An 18785-nucleotide genomic window follows, 5' to 3' on the forward strand; every position below is an offset into this window, starting at 1 on the left:
TTCTTGACCGGCCAATCAACAAGCCTGTTGGGAGGGTCCCTTGAAACAAAAGGTTGTATGGTCTAAAAATGCCATACACCTCAGAAAAAAGAACACTTCTAAACTGCTACACTTGTTCTATGACACTTCTGATCTAGACTTCTGATTTACACTTCTATGACTATACTGAACTACTTCTTCTGATATACTTTACTTATATAATAGCTACACTCTACTCTAAATACTACAATCAAGACTGCTCTAACTTACAAAATATATATTATCTATCCTATTGCTAACACCTACTGCACTATCCCTCACTTGCTACCTGCGGCCATTTTTCTGAAGGAGTTCCAGCTGCCATTTTGTCTTGAGGACCATTTGAAGGCCCAACTGCATCCCACTGGAGAACCTCAAACTCAAGATTCTGGGAGTGGTGAGACTGCTAGGTTATAATTTTCTTTGATATTTCCAATTTTCTAAAGGCTTATAACATTTATTGTGTGTTTAGGAATATTAAGGTCATACAGATATAATTATCACTAGTATTGTTTGATTTTGGTATCAAGATTATATATTGCATATCAACTGATTTGTAGTTTTGTGGTAGTGCAGTTTATCAGAGAATACTTTCTTCTATCCCTATGGCCACGGAATATGAGAAATAATTTCCGAGGCGCTATAAGACAACTTATACCTAAATTTGTTTTTTCCTATATTTACCGTCATCTGTAAGCATCTATTGTTTGATTGTATAGAAGTTAGAATATCATATATTTGATTGTATGTACAAGTATACATTTATCACCAGTATTTTGCGTTTGTATTAATATATATATAAATTTTGTACATAAATAAATTTATTTATTTATCAAAAAGGCAATTTTTGTGTGTATGGTACAAAATCATACTGGCTAAAAGGACTCAAGGTACATTATTAAGTGGTGATCAAATTATTAAGGTGTCCAAATTATTGGTTCATTAAATATTTGCCGTATTTTAACGGCTGGAGGCACTGCGATATTTTGTTTAAGGGAGAGGACACCGCCCTACGTATTTAGAATAAATTCTTACATAAACCACCACAACCTGTAAACTTGTACACAAAGGGCATTGGCTCTGTCAAAGATCTGCTGAACAACACTTACATAAGAACGTTTCAGGATCCCAGCCTGATAAACTGTTGTGCATGTAAATTGCTTTGATCCACAATCAATGCATACAGATCTTCTGTGAAAAACAGCTCCAAAAATCAAGGGGAGTAGTTAAATTTGCTGTTTCCACCTGAATTCCAGGTTGGGCAGTGAATGGGGGAAGTACGGGTGCTGCGGAATTTATGGGCTGCCAATTTGGATTTGCAAGCACATATGAAAGGATACTAGGGACTCTACAGGCCTGTGTGCGAATTCTTGGTGGCTGAGGGACAATACTTGTGGTTGCTGGACAATACTTGTGCTCTCCACCACACTATCTTGTACTGCACTTCTGGGACTCACCACATCACTAAGTGATACTGCAGTGATGGTATGTGAAAGACCAGGATGTACTAGGCTGCTGGTGCTCACCAGTTCACCAAAAGGTAGCGTGGCACTAGTACTGGCACTTTGCTGCATATGAGAGTCATCAAAATTTACCGGCAAGTGCTAACAGAGATCAGGCCTGCTTCTGCCAACACTGCGGTTTTGTGTGCAATGTATCAAGTGACAGTGACCTACTGACACTGCATGTCAGGGCTCCAGGGTGTGACCAGAGGTATGTGACTGACGCAGGGAAACGCAGGCTTCAGATATGTTATAAACAATAAGACAATTTATTAAAGACTAACAATACAAACATAAACGCAGTGCAATACTAAAACATAACACAGTGCAAACGAACCAAACCACCCACAGATAACAATATATACAATGCAAGCGTCGTCAGGCAGGCCGGGTCAATAACAATCGGGCAGGTAGGAACAGGGGGTCAGGCAGAGAATGGTCGGGGTCACAAGCCAGGGATGAAACAGGAGAAGTCAGCAGAGGTCCGGAATCAGGCAGGGTCAGCAACGAATCAGAGACAGGAACAGGAATGCAGGAACAAGATTCAGGGCCCAGGAAAAAGACAGACACCAAGGCCAAGACTGCAGGTCTGGCCATCACCTAAATACACCTGCATAAGCAGTTTCAGGTGTTTGGCTGGCTGCAGGGTTGAGTCTCTGATTGCTGGGAGCACCCGCTGGCCAGCCCTGGTACTGCAGCCCACAAGGCAGGTGAGTCCCACCATTACTGGCCAGTCCATTCCTGACAGGTCTGCTCTGAGGTTAGGAAGGAGAGGAAGAGGACAATCCAAAGGTCTGCTCTGAGGTTAGGAAGGAGAGGAGGAGGACAATCCAAAGGTCTGCTCTGAGATTAGGAAGGAGAGGAGGAAGAGGACAATCTAAAGGTCTGCTCTGAGGTTAGGAAGGAGAGGAGGAGGAGGACAATACAAAGGTCTGCTCTGAGGTTAGGAAGGAGAGGAGGAGGACAATCCAAAGGTCTGCTCTGAGGTTAGGAAGGAGAGTATAGATCTTTGAAAACCAGAAAAGGGAATTCCAAGAGAAAGAAACCAAAGAAATGAAGCAGTTACTTGTTTGCAACATTTTATAACAGAAACTAAGAAAACATTATTTTAGTTTTATTTTAATGTTTGGTCTTTTATAGCATAAAAATAAAATCCCAGAGATAAATAAATCCCACCAAAAGAAAGCGCAATTTGTGTGAAAAATGATACAAATGTCATATAGTACAATGTTACATTCCTGAGTAATTGTCATTGGAAGTGTGAGAGCGCTGAAAGCTGAAAATTGTCCCGGGCTGGAAGGGGGTTAAATGAAAACGACATTATGGCCACTAGATGGAGCCAATGATCACATGAAATAAGAACATGGCCAAAACTTGTCACAGCTGGATGAAGGCTCCTCACATTCCTTCAAATGATGTTTTTTTAAATAGACCTCCAAGTGTTTGTGAAATCTCCCACAACAAAATGTACTCATAGGTCAGGATTCGATTTTTATTCTTCTCCTGCCATCAATGGCCGACCCGATCCCACACTTCATCCATGTCTTTGGGGGCCTCTGATCTCCTTATCAACTGTTTCTTCCATGATGAAGATCAGCCATGGAGTATATCTGAGGTGTATATCAGGGTGTGCTTCTTCCCCACATGAGAGCTGGGATGTCCAGCAACATTCATCTAGAAGACGTTTCCCGCACTCAAGGCACTAATACACCTCCAGGGTTGTGTGGGATCCCTGATGTACAGGAAGACAGGACTCCAGTGAGGAACAATTCCCTCACTCAGGACAGGAAAGTGGCTTCTCCCCCATGTGAGATCTCTGATGTCTGGAAAGATTGCACTTCCATGAAAAACATTTCCCACACTCAGAACAGGAATACGGCTTCTCCCCTGTGTGAGATCTCTGATGTGTGTGAAGATGGGGCTTATTTGAAAAACATTTACCGCACTCAGGACAGGAAAATGGCTTCTCCCCTGTGTGAGATCTCTGATGTGTGTAAAGATTGGACTTCCGTGAAAAACATTTCCCGCACTCAGGACAGGAATACGGCTTCTCCCCCGTGTGAGATCTCTGATGTGCGTGAAGATGAGACTTATTTGAAAAACACTTCCCACAATCAGGACAGGAATACGGCTTCTCCCCCGTGTGAGTTCTCAGATGTGTGTAAAGATTGGACTTCTGTGAAAAACATTTCCCGCACACAGAACAGGAATTCAGCTTCTTCCCCATGTGAGATTTCTGATGCCTGCAAAGAACGGACTTATATGAAAAACATTTCCCGCACTCAGCACAGGAATACAGCTTCTCCCCTGTGTGAGATCGCTGATGTGTGTACAGACTGGATTTACTTGAAAAACATTTCTCGCACTCAAGACAGGAATATGGCTTCTCCCCCATGTGACATCTCTGATGTCTGTAAAGATTGGACTTCTGTGAAAAACATTTCCCGCACACAGAACAGGAATACGACTTCTTTCCCGTGTGAGCTTTCTGATGTCTGCAAAGAACAGACTTGTATGAAAAACATTTCCCACACTCAGGACAGGAATATGGCTTCTCTCCGGTGTGAGATCTATGATGTGTGAATAGACTGGACAAACTTGAAAAACATTTCCCGCACTCAGAACAGGAATACAGCTTTTTCCCCGTATGATATTTCTGATGTCTGCAAAGACTGGATTTAAGTGAAAAACATTTCCCGCACTCAGAACAGGAATTCGGCTTTTCCCCTGTGTGAGATTTCTGATGTCTGCAAAGATTGGACTTCTCTGAAAAACATTTCCCACACTCAGGTTCCTCAGGATACGAGGAATCCGATGGTCCATCTACACTGGGTGGTGCCGGATGGACATTGGAGGGAGCCGGGTTTTCTCCTGGACTATACTGTGTGATGTCCTCATCTTCTACTTTCCAGTCTGGAGACAAAGTGAGACAATCCTCGGAGGTTTTCCTCATCTCCCGGCCATGGACTAAAATACAAAGACAAAGAGGATTACTAGACAGGAGCTGATTGGTTCCCCCAAACCAAGACTCCGCCCACATCAGGCAGCTTGGTCTCTGAGGAGCTTACAATTCCACCCTCAAGGGAACTAGGAAATGGCTCCTCTGATCTCCTACCAGGTCATTTCTTTATTCATGGACCTTAGTCAGAGAGTGAGGAAACAACCAGAACTGTCTTTTATAGGAGGGACAGTGATGAGGGGATTATAGGACGAGGGTCCCCACCCCCTCTATCACTCATCGCCATCTTCCCAACACAAGAAGTACTGCACTTCCTTATTTAGTCCATGATTTAGTCATGAAGAACAGCGGGGCTGAGCCCCACCAGAGGTCAGAGAGTGAGGATGGGGGGAGAACAACCAAGATGAAGACTGGACTGATCCTGAAGACCACCATCATTGGGGTATTGACTCCTCCCTCATTATAACTTTCTGTTTAAGGGTCCAAAGTTGGAGGATGTTATCACATTATTATCACCATGTAAAAGTCTGTGCTCCAATCACATCATCCGATATAAAATGTCCAGCTGGGAGGAAATGGGTGTAACAAAAGAGAATCCATATTATTTGTATATATAGCAGTGGGGGGAGGGGGAGAGCAGAAGTCAGGACTATGGACTGTACAACATGGAGTATATAGTGCAGGGGTCAGGAGTATGTAATGTACAACATAGAGTATATAGTGCAGGGGTCAGGAGTATGTAATGTACAACATAGAGTATATAGTGCAGGGGTCAGGAGTATGTAATGTACAACATAGAGTATATAGTGCAGGGGTCAGGAGTATGTAATGTACAACATAGAGTATATAGTGCAGGGGTCAGGAGTGTGTAATGTACAACATAGAGTATATAGTGCAGGGGTCAGGAGTATGTAATGTACAGCATAGAGTATATAGTGCAGGGGTCAGGAGTATGTAATGTACAATGTAGAGTATATAGTGCAGAAGTCAGGAGGATGTAATGTACAACATAGAGTATATAGTGCAGGGGTCAGGAGTGTGTAATGTACAACATAGAGTATATAGTGCAGGGGTCAGGAGTATGTAATGTACAACATAGAGTATATAGTGCAGGGGTCAGGAGTATGTAATGTACAACATAGAGTATATAGTGCAGGGGTCAGGAGTATGTAATGTACAACATAGAGTATATAGTGCAGGGGTCAGGAGTATGTAATGTACAACACAGAGTATATAGTGCAGGGGCCAGGAGTATGTAATGTACAATGTAGAGTATATAGTGCAGGGGTCAGGAGTATGTAATGTACAACATAGAGTATATAGTGCAGGGGTCAGGAGTATGTAATGTACAATGTAGAGTATATAGTGCAGAAGTCAGGAGTATGTAATGTACAACATAGAGTATATAGTGCAGGGGTCAGGAGTATGTAATGTACAACAGAGTATATAGTGCAGGGGTCAGGAATGTGTAATGTACAACATAGAGTATATAGTGCAGGGGTCAGGAGTGTGTAATGTACAACATGGAGTATATAGTGCAGGGGTCAGGAGTATGTAATGTACAATATAAATTATATAGTGTAAGGGTCAGATCTCATAATATTGGTGTTCAGTAATCAGTGGAAGCTTAGTGGTTTACTGTAGACAAGTTGCAGAGGTCCCACACCGCTGCCTCCCATCTCCTGAGACTGCACTCAGTGACTTGGGTCTGAGACACTACAGACATATCCCTCCACCCGGCACAGCCAGCAGATAACAGAGAAGGTACCCTGGAGGAGTCAGGCACAAGGCAGGAGACCCCAGTCACATGTCCTGGGTGCCTACATTATGCAATGCTTATAGTAAAAATGAACATTTTGCTGCCAGCTGAACCCCAGAACCTCCATAAATCCAGTCTAGATACATAAATTGTGTCTGCAGCACAGAGAAGGAAGATTATCCGAGAGAAATCCAGGAATACAGGACGGGGAACACAGCTCAGGAAAGTGACCAGGGGATTACAGGCTGATATCACCCAGTCCCCGCCCTACTCTGGACCAATCAGTGAGCAGTATGGGTGGAGGAATGGATTTAGTGTTCATGACCCACCTGTGCTGATCTCTGTAGGAGTGTCCTCCTCTATAAATGTCCCCGTTATTCCATCCTCCTCCATAGACTGCTGATCATCCCTCACATACGCCTCTTCTTCTTCTGCTTTCACCTCAAATTCTATATCGATTGGATCTCCACTCTAAATCAAGGAAATGAGAGAAAATATCATCTGTAAAATGTAAGATTTATGATTGTGACATCACACACAAAATCCACACATTGTCTCCCTTCACAGAAGCAGATCACATGTGATATGTGGGTACATTTCCCCTAAATACCGCATGCCATCCTGAAACTGTCCATTTCCTATCCCGTGTTGCGGTATTGACCACAAACACTGAACACGCTCAGTAAATACCGCATGAACAGGCGTTACATTCACAGAAGGAAATAAAGAATGAAATGCAGCTTTGTACGTCAGTGTTAGGATTTTGAATTTGATCCGTTGCGCAATCGGAAGCCAGTGGAGGGATTGGCAGAGGAGGGTGGCGGACACTGAGTGGAGGCCAGTGGAGGGATTGGCAGAGGGGGGTGGAGGACACTGAATGGAGGCCAGTGGAGGGATTGGCAGAGGGGGGTGGCGGAGATGGAGCGGTTGGTAAGGTGAATGAGTCTGGCAGCCGTATTCAGAATGGACTGAAGCGGGGATAGCCAGCGGCGAGGCAGGCCAGTGAGGAGGGAGTTGCAGTAGTCGAGTCGTGATATGATGAGGGAGTGGATGAGCTGTTTAGTGGTTTCTGGGGTTAGGAACGTGCAGATTTTGGCGATGTTGCGGAGGTGGAGTCTGCATGTTGCGGAGGCGGAGTCTGCATGAGTTTGTTAAAGATTGGACTTGGGGCTGGAAGGATAGGTTGGAGTCCAGAATGACACCAAGTACTCTGGCCTGCGGGGCGGGTTTGATGGTGGACATGATGGAGAAGTCAATGGGGGGGGGGTGTCTGGGCTGGGGGGAAAACAAGAAATTCGGTTTTGGATAGGTTCAGTTTAAGGAAGTGGAGCGACATCCAGTCTGATATGTCGCTCAGTAGGTGTGTGATTCGGGCGGAGATCAAGGGGGTGAGGTGGGGGGTTGAGAGATAGATTTGTGTGTCGTCGGCATAGAGGCGGTAGTTGAAGCCATGAGAGTGTATGAGTTGGTCAAGGGAGGAGGTGTAGATGGAGAAGAGAAGGGGCCCGAGGACAGAGCCTTGAGGGACCCCAACAGAGAGGGGGAGTGAGGGGGAGGTGGTAGCATTATAGGTAACGCTGAAAGAGCGTTGTGACAGGTAGGATGAGAGCCAGGAGAGAGCAGAATCTCTGAGGCCGAGGGAGTGTAGTTTTTTGAGGAGGAGGGGGGTGGTCGACTGTGTCGAAGGCCGCAGAGAGGTCAAGGAGTAGGAGCACTGAATAGTGGCCATTAGCTTTGGCGGTTAGCAGGTCGTTGGAGAGTTTGAGTAAGGCGGTTTTGGTGGAGTGTAGGGGACGGAAGCCGGACTGTAGCGGATCGAGGAGGCATCCTTAACAACCAGTAAACAACATGGTTGTTAGGGAGCGAGCAGCCGCCGCCACTTCCTAACCAATAAATCTTAAAAAAATAATTACCGGCAATGAAATATTAAGAAAATGGCGTGGAGTCCCCCCTCGGTTCTGGTATGGATTTTGAGGGGGACCCCATGCCAAAATGAAAGAAATACATATCAGACCCCTATCTGAGCATGCAGCCTGGAAGGTCAGGAAAAGGGGGGATGAGCAAGTGACCCCCCCCCTCCTGAAACATACCAGGCCACGTGCCCTTAACATGGAGTGGATGTTCTGGGGCAGGGGGGCTTTGCTCCCCCAGAGCACCTTGTCCATGTTGATGGAGACAAGGGACTCTTCCCCACAATCCAGGCTAGTTGCTGTGGGGGTTTGCAGGCAGAGGACTTAAGAAATTTAACAAGGGGGCCCTCAGATCCCTCACCCCATGTGAATGAGTATGGGGTACATGGTACCCCTAATTATTCACCCCAAAAAATATAAGACAGTTTTTCACAAATCCTTTTTTAAAAAACCAAAAATAAAGCAAAGTGTCCCCCCAGTGTAGATCCATCATCAATCACGATGCTCGCTGTCACCGCTGACTCGGAAAGAAAAGCTCGGCTCCCAATGAAGACTCCCCTCTGTCTGACAGCTCTGCTGCCTCCTGCCACTAAATATACTAAGGGGCGGTGCCACTCGGTGATGTCACTGACCGGGGCATGTTGTATTGGTGACGTCACTGACCGGGGCATGTTGTATTGGTGACGTCACTGACCGGGGCATGTTGTATTGGTGACGTCACAAGAGGGCAAGGCCACCCAGTGATGTCACAGGGTGGTAGAACGCCTCAGTTTTTTCAGAAGTGGGAGGTGACAGAGCTGTCAGACAGCAGGAGGGGAGCTTTGTTTTTTCTTCGAGTCAGCGATGACAGCGAGTATTGTGATTGGATCATCGATGGATCTACATCAGGGGGATATTTTTCTTTATTTTTGTTTTGTCAAAAATTTATTCCAGTGTTTTTTTACCCTTTTTTGGTGAATGAATAGGGGTACTATGTACTCTATACTCATTCACATTGTGGGGGGGCTGGGATCTGGGGGCCTCCATGTTAAAGGTGGCTTCCAGATTCCAATAAGCCCCCCACCCACAGCCCCCCACAACCAGTGCCCAGGGATGTGGGGAAGGGACCCTTTTCCCCATCGACATGGAAACAAGGTGCTTTTGAGGGGTGGCAGAGCCCCCCTGACCTGAAGCACCCACCTCATGTTGAGGATATGTGGCCTGGTATGGTTCAGGAGGAAGGTGGGCACTCACTAAGGGTCTGGTATTGATTTTGAAGGGGAACCCACAACTTTTTTTATTATTTTGGCATCGGGGTTTCATTTAAAACCCATACCAGACCTGTCACAGCTGTCAGCGGGGAACTTGGTGACCGTCCGCTCCTTGTTTACTGGTTGTTGGGGACACTGGCGGCTGCCCTCTCCTTAACAACAAGCTATTTACAAGTGTTGCTATGGACACCAGTGGTAAATTACCCGCAGGATTCACTACTAACAAACAGAATGCAGCATCTTACTACATACTGGGATACGGGAAGATACCGCTTTGTGATTGGAGCCCATAGTCTCTACAAGTCCATGTTCTAGATTCTCCATCCCACCAACCTTGTAATAGTGAGGGATGGTGTGACCTTCCTGTGTGGAATCCCGGGAATACAGAGGACGGGGACATCTCTCTGGGGGGTTCCTGGTATTAGGTGGCTCCATCATATCCTTGTGTCCTTCTGAAAACTCCTCCATCACTCCATACTCCTCATCCTCCTCTTTATACTCTTCTTTAACATCAATATTATCATCCCCGAGGATTCCACTCTGAAAGATATAATAAAACATTCATTGTAACAAACATGCTGTGTATAAATCACAACTACCAATAATTGTCATCATCTACCTGATGATGGTGAGGGATGGTGTGACCTTCCTGTGTGGAATCCCGGGAATACAGAGGACGGGGACATCTCTCTGGTGGGTTCCTGTAGCTGGATGACTCCACCATGGTGTCCTGGTACAGATCTTTGTGTTCTTTTAGAAGCTCTGACTCCTCCATCCCCCCATCCTCCTCCTCTTTTATCTCTTCTTTAACCTCAACTTTAGGATCTCTCAGGTTTCCACTCTGAATATATAATAAAAATGACATCAATGGTAACAATGCAGATAATGTACAGATCCTAATGATACTATCAGTGATTGTTCCTCATCTACCTGATGATGGTGAGGGATGGTGTGACCTTCCTGTGTGGAATCCCGGGAATACAGAGGACGGGGACATCTCTCTGGTGGGTTCCCATGACTGGATCCATCTGTAGGAAACACACACACTGACTGAATCCATTGTTTCTATGTGTTTATCAGATGATGGGGGATCTAGGTGGATCCTCCGTACTGCTCTCTCCTTTACAATAAAGTCTCCTCTTACCCGGTGATGTGAGGGGCGGCTGATTGTCCATCATGACGTCCTTGTAGAGATCCTTGTGTCCTTCTAAATACTCCCACTCCTCCATGGAGAAATAGACAGTGACACCCTGACACCTTATAGGAACCTGACACACACAATGATACAGTCACCATCCAGACACATCCCTTGTCTGTTACTGGAGAATGTCCCAGAATTCCCGGCACCGCTCACCTCTCCTGTCAGCAGCTCAGTGATCTCTCTGGTGACTTCTAGAATCTTCTTCTTCTTTCTCTCTTCTATCAGGGAGGGAGGTGGAGGCAATGTGATGTCATATGATCTCCAGACTTCACAGGAGGAAAACTCTACATCTGAACACAAATAGTCACATTAAATGATATTCCCAGAATCCTCCTCACCTCTCCATTCAGGTCTCCATTTATTATAGCCCCACTTGACTCCGAATGGAGGGACATTGGGAGGAGGAGCTGTGAGGTCAGTGTGATGTCATAGGATTCTCTGACTCTGGATGGAGGGACATTGGGAGGAGGAGCTGTGAGGTCAGTTTGATGTCATAGGATTCTCCGACTCTGGATGGAGGGAAATTGGGAGGAGAAGCTGTGAGGTCAGTTTGATGTCATAGGATTCTCTGACTCTGGATGGAGGGACATTGGGGGAGGAGCTGTGAGGTCAGTGTGATGTCATAGGACATATAGACTCTAGATGGAGGGACATTTGGATGGGGAGATTTGAGGGGTCCTCTATATGAGACTTCCATGCAAACCAAATCCTTGTTCCTGGGTGCGTCCTACCTCTCCTAAACTGAAGAGTGACCTTTGACCTTTACCATCCAGAAATCTGTCTGGAATCTGTGGAAGTAAGCTGTCATGTGATCAGGTGACGTGTGGAGGAACGGAGTGTAAATAGCAGACAATTGTCTCCAGAGCCCCTAATGGTGGGGATGGATTTGGCGGCGTGCTGGTGCCAAGTTTCCTCCCCCCAGGGTCACTGCAGGTGTGCAGAAAAGCTGTGTAAGAAGATATGGAGGAGAGATGAGGAGGAGATCCAGGAATCAGGAGAAAGGTCAGGGCAAGCAACAGACAAGTATGAAGACAAGGCGGTTGGCCCCACAAGCAGTGATGTAGGGGATAAAATCCTTTATTGGAATCCTTTACACACAATGTAGTAACACATGACAGCTCCAGGACAGAGCAGAGGAACAGAACACGCGTGTCACACCAATACAGGCTTAGTCATTACTGATTTTTATTTGTCCAGAACAGCTTTAAATAACATGTAACAGCTGATAAGGATTTGTCTGGAATCCGGGATAACAAAGTATACAACAACATGACATCATTAATATCATGACACATAAAGTGACAACAATCCCTGTAATATATGTGGTTCCTCGGACAGGTCACAGATATATGAAATGGAAACCAGCATGATAAGGAAGGATGAGTGACACCTTTTATTTGTTCAGTCCAAGCAGGGAGGTGGACTCCCCCACAATATAATGAGACAATAAATGAAACAATCCTACATAAAGATGATAACATCCACTCGGCACTCAGCCCTGGAGGGAGGTGTCTGCAAATGACAAATCCAAATCCTTCCATTTACATAGAACATGAAAGCCTGTATTGGTGTGACGCGTCTTCTGTTCCTCTGTCCTGTCCTGGAGCTGTCATGTTATTACTACATTGTGTGTAAAGGATTCCAATAAAGGATTTTATCTCCTACATCACTGCTTGTGGGGCCAACCGCCTAGTCTCCATACTGCCCCTGTGACCACGGATCAGGCCGGCACCTACGTGTCTGTGGAGGGGTCAGACACATTCCGCACTCACTTACAGACATCATTTTGTTTTTCCTGTAAGTCAGCTTTGGGAGCAAAATATATTATCATCAACTCCTCCCCCTGAAGGGGTTCATCTACGTATTATTATTATACAGTATTTATATAGCGCCAAAGGGTATGCTCAGAGCTGTACATTACAATGGAAGATAGAACATGAGACAATACAGTAACAATACAATACACGAGGGGTTCGAGGGCCCTGATCCTTGGAGCTTACAATCTAGGAGGGAGGGGATGGTGATACAGGAGGAAGTGGCTGTGGGGATGGAGTGGTGGGGAGAGTGGAGGAGATCAGCAGTTAGGTGAGGGTGGGGTAGGCTTCCCTGAAGAGATAGAGGGTGAGGAGAGTTGGTGATAGTCTGATGGATTGGGGTAGTGAGTTCTAGAGGATGGTGGAAGCCCTGGAGAAGTCCTGGAGACGGGCATGGGAGGAGGAGGCCAGGGAACCGGAGAGTAGGAGGTCTTGTGAGGAGCGGAGAGTACATTTTGGGTGGTAGATGGATATCAGGTCGGTGAGGTAGTTTGGGGTAGTATTATGAACAGCTTTGTACGTCAATGTTAGTGTTTTGAATTTTATGCATTGGGCAATCGGAAGCCAGTGTTACCTCCTCTGCTGCCAGATCCAGGAATGTCTCTTCTCTACTTCCTTATTCATGGAACTTCCTGTCTGTACCCGACATCACTTCCTGTCTGTACCCGACATCACTTCCTGTCTGTACCTGACATCACTTCCTGTCTGTATTCCATAGAGACATCCTGTCTGGGTAGAAGTGAGATCCCCACCTTGTGGAGCTCAGAGAGGTCCAGAACCCCTCCCCCGAGCAGTCCTATATTTCTGTCCCCCTTGGTGGGAGTGGAGGTGACCCCTCTATAAGGATCTACAGTCCATACACACCCAGCACAAGGCCGGGGTCACACTACCAGACGCTTCTCGGGGCTGCAGTTCCTCTGAGCTCCACAAGGTGGGGATCTCACTTCTACCCACACAGGAAGTCTCTATGGAAGACAGGAAGTGATGTCAGGTACAGACAGGAAGTGATGTCAGGTACAGACAGGAAGCAGATCGGAGACGTTTGTGGAAGTGGCAGCAGAGGAGGTAATAAGATGTTATGTTCTATTTACACCCAGTAACCCCCCATCATGTCCGTCCTCTTCCTCCATAGTCACGTCCGTCCTCTTCCTCCATAGTCACGTCCATCCTCTTCCTCCATAGTCACGTCCCTCCATAGTCACGTCCGTCCTCTTCCTCCATAGTCATGCCCGTCCTCTTCCTCCATAGTCATGTCTGTCCTCTTCCTACATAGTCACGTCCTTCCATAGTCACGTCCGTCCTCTTCCTCCATAGTCATGTCCGTCCTCTTCCTACGTAGTCATGTCCATCCTCTTCCTCCATAGTCATGTCCGTCCTCTTCCTCCATAGTCACGTCTGTCCTCTACCTCCATAGTCACATCTGTCCTGTTCCTCCATAGTCACTTCCGCCCTCTTCCTCCATGGTCACATCCGTCCTCTTCCTCCATAGTCACGTCTGTCCTCTTCCTCAGTAGTCATGTCCGTCCTCTTCCTCCATAGTCACTGTGCCGTCTTTTATCTCCAGCAGATGATGATACACACATATATAGTGGGGGAACCCAGATTAACCCCTTCAGGGGCAGAACATCCCCCACTTCCGGGGCCGGAACATTCTCCTCATTGTGGTGAGGTGGTCTTCTCATAGGAGTGGGCTGAGCTCTCCTGGGTTCGGTTCCAGTGTTGCTCAGTGAACTGGCTGAACTCAATCCTTCCTGAAGTCAATGGCAGCCAATGCACAATAGTTGGGCTAATAGACAAGGGGGTGTCAGACAATCACCCTGAGGGACATGTACAATGCAGGAATCCAGTTGGCCGGGAGCAGGGAGGTTTAAATGGTTAAAGTGAAACATTATAAATGTCCAACACCTTTAAATAACATTTCTGGGGAGTGTCCTAATCTTGGGGGGTTTCCTAATAATGGGGGTGTCCTTATCCTGGGGGGTTGTCTTCATCCAGGGGAGTATCCTAACCCTGGTGGATGTCCTAACTCTGGGGTATGTCCTACTCCTGGGGGGTGTCCTAATCCTCGGGGTTGTTCTAATCCTGGGAGGTGTCCTAATCCCTCCTGTGAAGGGACATCTCTGTGATGTACAGAAAGTGCTGCAGCAGCGCTGACACTTACAAAGGAAATAGTGTTTAACCATTTGCCTGCCAGCAACTTCCTGGTTTACAGGAGAGCACGCCCCCCCTTGCTGCTCACGCTGTGGTTGGACACAGCATGAGTTTGTCATCAGGCTTGCAGCCAATGATTGAGCTGTGAACCTGCTGATAATTGTGGCCAACCACAGCACAGAGATCAGGGTGTTAGTGATCACACAGCAAGATCTGGCTGCTTCTTCTCCCTGATCTCACTTACCATTCAGAGCTGAGATCAGGAAGAAAATCCATCCAGTCTGGGAGTACAATCAGCACACATACACTTGTTAGGCACACAGTGAACCCCTTGATTGCCTTCCTGATCACCCCTGTCACCCAGACAGAGTCATTAGTACAGTGACAGTGTACAGTATTATCACAGATCTCTGTATTAGTGTCACTAGTGACATCAGTTAGTGTCCCCCCCAGTCAGTGTCAGTTACTGTCAGTCTCTGATTGGCTGCCACATTATCACAGTCACACTATAAATCACTGATCACTAGTATAGTGTTTCTCTGGACCGGTATCCTGGTCACGGTCAGAACTATACTAGTGTCCCCGATGGAATGGTAGAAATTCTGAGGCCCCTCTGCACACTGCTATATACCCTTCAAGCAGACTATGCAATAAATAGGGACATTTAGTTCACACATATTACAATACATGCTTAAGCTGCCAACTGCGTCAAAGTGATCCCTCTATGGCCAGTCCTACACAATGGGGAGAGCTACAAGGTTCAGGTCTGGCTACTGACCCAACAATACAACAAACAAGCTGGCCAACTGGGTCAAAGTAACCCCTCTATGGCCAGTCCTACTCTGCTCTGCCTCTATGGCCAGTCCTACTTTGCTCTGCCTACGCGAGTGCTACTGTGGACACAATGCCAACATAGGGGAAAAGACACAATGGGGAGAGCTACAAGGTTCAGGTCTGGCTACTGACCCAACAATACAACAAACAAGAGATCCATGTGCTCAAATCCCAACAGCTAGCGTGTGCTCAAATCCCAACAGCTAGTGCATGCACTAGCTGTTGGGATATGAGCACATGGATCTCTTGTTTGTTGTATTGCTGGGTCAGTAGCCAGACCTGAACCTTGTAGCTCTCCCCATTGTGTAGGACTGGCCATAGAGGGATCACTTTGACGCAGTTGGCAGCTTAAGCCTGTATTGTAATATGTGTGAACTAAATGTCCCTATTTATTGCAGAGTCTGCTTGAAGGGTATATAGCAGTGTGCAGAGGGGCCTCAGAATTTCTAGAGTTAATATGCGGTTACACCCCTTTAGCACCTGATGGATAAATGCATGCACTAGCTGTTGGGATTTGAGCACATGGATCTCCCGATGGAATGGTGTCCCCATAAATGCAGTGTTAGCAGGATCAGCCCAATCACTGCCACCACTTGCATTTAGCCCCCCCAACAAATGCAATGTGAGTATAATTTTTCAGATCACTGCCATCTCTGATACATTGTCTGCAAAACACAGTGTCAGCAACATCTGAGCCTGATCTCTCCTACCACTAGCAGATCATTTTATTTCTAGCACACAAGCAGTCCCTGATTGCTAGCCAGGAGCTCTTTTTCCCAGAGTCACCACTAAGTACCTGTAAATTTAGTGTCCAAAAAAAGGTTCCCTAGGGAGGCGTACAGGATTCCCAGCATGACAGATGAGAGTGAAGGGGAAGCCTCACTATCAGAATCAGGCTCAGATTATGGACCTGTAGAGAGCAGTGACACCCCAGCAGGTAGGTCTGATGATGGTGAAGAGGTCCCTGCTAAGATCAGGCACACCCAACCCCATTCCCAGGTTTCTGAGGTGCTAGAAATGCAGGATTATTCTCATATGCAGCACAGTGACAGTACTAGCACTGCACTACCTTTTGGTGGGTTGACAAGCCCCAGTGTCCTAGTACTTCCTAGCCTTTTATACATCAGCACTGCAGTATTTCATGGTGAAGTGGTGAGTCCCAAGTGCAGTACAAGCTGGTGAGGTGGCTAGCACTCATAACATTATGCAACTGCATCCACCAAGAATTCAAGCACAGGCCTGTAGAGCCCATAGTGTCCTTCCAGAGGTGCCTGCAAACCTTAATTGGCTTCCCCCAGATTCAGCAGCACCCATTCTCCCCCCCATTCACTGCCCAGGGTTCAGGTGGAAACAGAGAACTTAACAATGCCCCATGATTTTTTTTAGCTGTTTTTCACTGAAGACCTCTACAATTTGATTGTGCACCAAAGCAATCTTTATGCCCAACAATACATCTCTGCCAACTCAAATTCAAAGTTTGCCAGGATATTCGAGTTCAAACCTGTCACGGTTTCTGAATTTAAAGCTTTTTTGGGCCTAACCCTTAACATGGCCCTTACAAAGAATGAATTGTGCTCATTGGTCCACTGACCCAATTCATCATATGTCTGTGTTCTCTGCTGCAATGGCCCCCGATGTCCAGACTACATGGAGAGCAGTGGTAAGATAGTGTGGGACTTGTCACCCTTGTTGAATATGGGGTACCATTTGTACGTGGACAACCTTTATGCTAGCATGCAACTTTTTAGACATTTGTTCCTTCAAGAAATTGGCTGCTATGGCACCATGCGATCTAATCACAAAGGCTTTCCCCAGTGGCTTGGTAACACCCCACTTAGAGAGGGGAAGAATTCTGCTTTTGCATGAAGAACTACTCGAGTAAAATGGAAGGACAAATGTGATGTATTTATCCTGTCTTCCATTCAGACACAACGGTCCACATTTACATGGCCTCTGGTGTTGTTGAAAGGCCTATCTGTGTCAGCGTCAGAATACACCGATCAATGCTGCAGCTGACTGGTGTTCCTGCAAAGCAAATAACAGTTAACAATAACACAGTAACAATATAACATTATTTAAAAAAAAAATATATACAGTCAGGTCCATAAATATTGGGACATCAACACAATTCTAACATTTTTGGCTCTATACACCACCACAATGGATTTGAAATGAAACGAACAAGATCTGCTTTAACTGCAGACTGTCAGCTTTAATTTGAGGGTATATACATCCAAATCTGGTGAACGGTGTAGGAATTACAACAGTTTGCATATATGCCTCCCACTTCTTAAGGGACCAAAAGTAATGGGACAGAATAATAATCATAAATCAAACTTTCACTTTTTAATACTTGGTTGCAAATCCTTTGCAGTCAATGACAGCCTGAAGTGTGGAACGCATAGACATCACCAGACGCTGGGTTTCATCCCTGGTGATGCTCTGCCAGGCCTCTACTGCAACTGTCTTCAGTTCCTGCTTGTTCTTGGGGCATTTTCCCTTCAGTTTTGTCTTCAGCAAGTGAAATGCTCAATCGGATTCAGGTCAGGTGATGGACTTGGCCATTGCAGAACATTCCACTTCTTTGGTGGCTTTTGCAGTCTGCTTTGGGTCATTGTCCATCTGCACTGTGAAGCGTCCAATGAGTTGTGAAGCATTTGGCTGAATATGAGCCGATAATATTCCCGAAACACTTCACAATTCATCCGGCTGCTTCTGTCAGCAGTCACATCATCAATAAATACAAGAGAAGCAGTTCCATTGGCAGCCATACATGCCCACGCCATGACACTACCACCACCATGATCACTGATGAGGTGGTATGCTGAGGACCATGAGCAGTTCCTTCTCCATACTCTTCTCTTCCCATCACTCTGGTACAAGTTGATGTCGGTCTCATCTGTCCATAGGATGTTGTTCCAGAACTGTGAAGGCTTTTTTACATGTCGTTTGGCAAACTCTAATCTGGCCTTCCTGTTTTTGAGGCTCACCAATGGTTTCCATCTTGTGGTGAACCCTCTGTATTCACTCTGGTGAAGTCTTCTCTTGATTGTTGACTTTGACACACATACACCTACCTCCCGGAGAGTGTTCTTGATCTGGCCAACTGTTGTGAAGGGTGTTTTCTTCACCAGGGAAAGAATTCTTCGCTCATCCACCACAGTTGTTTTCCGTGGTGTTCCGGGTCTTTTGGTGTTGCTGAGCTCACCGGTGCATTCCTTCTTTTTAAGAATGTTCCAAACAGTTGTTTTGGCCACGCCTCATGTTTTTGCTATCTCTCTGATGGGTTTGTTTTGTTGTTTCAGCCTAATGATGGCTTCATTGATAGTGACAGCTCTTTGGATCTCATCTTGAGAGTTGACAGCAACAGATTCCAAATGCAAATAG

At 46.1% G+C, this 18785-nt stretch overlaps 1 protein-coding gene across 1 annotated transcript; it reads right to left on the reverse strand.

The window, feature by feature from the left end:
- Positions 1-1766: 1766 nt before the first annotated feature.
- Positions 1767-4551, reverse strand: LOC149451545 (uncharacterized). The gene has a single exon (XM_089690589.1). The coding sequence runs from the start codon at positions 4471-4473 to the stop codon at positions 3295-3297; it is 1179 nt and encodes a 392-aa protein (XP_089546715.1). The 5' UTR covers positions 4474-4551; the 3' UTR covers positions 1767-3294.
- Positions 4552-18785: the final 14234 nt, after the last annotated feature.

The sequence above is a fragment of the Staurois parvus genome, unplaced genomic scaffold, assembly GCF_062004578.1.
Source record: "Staurois parvus isolate SC_StPar_1 unplaced genomic scaffold, SC_StPar_1.0 ptg000534l, whole genome shotgun sequence".
NCBI lineage: Eukaryota > Metazoa > Chordata > Amphibia > Anura > Ranidae > Staurois > Staurois parvus.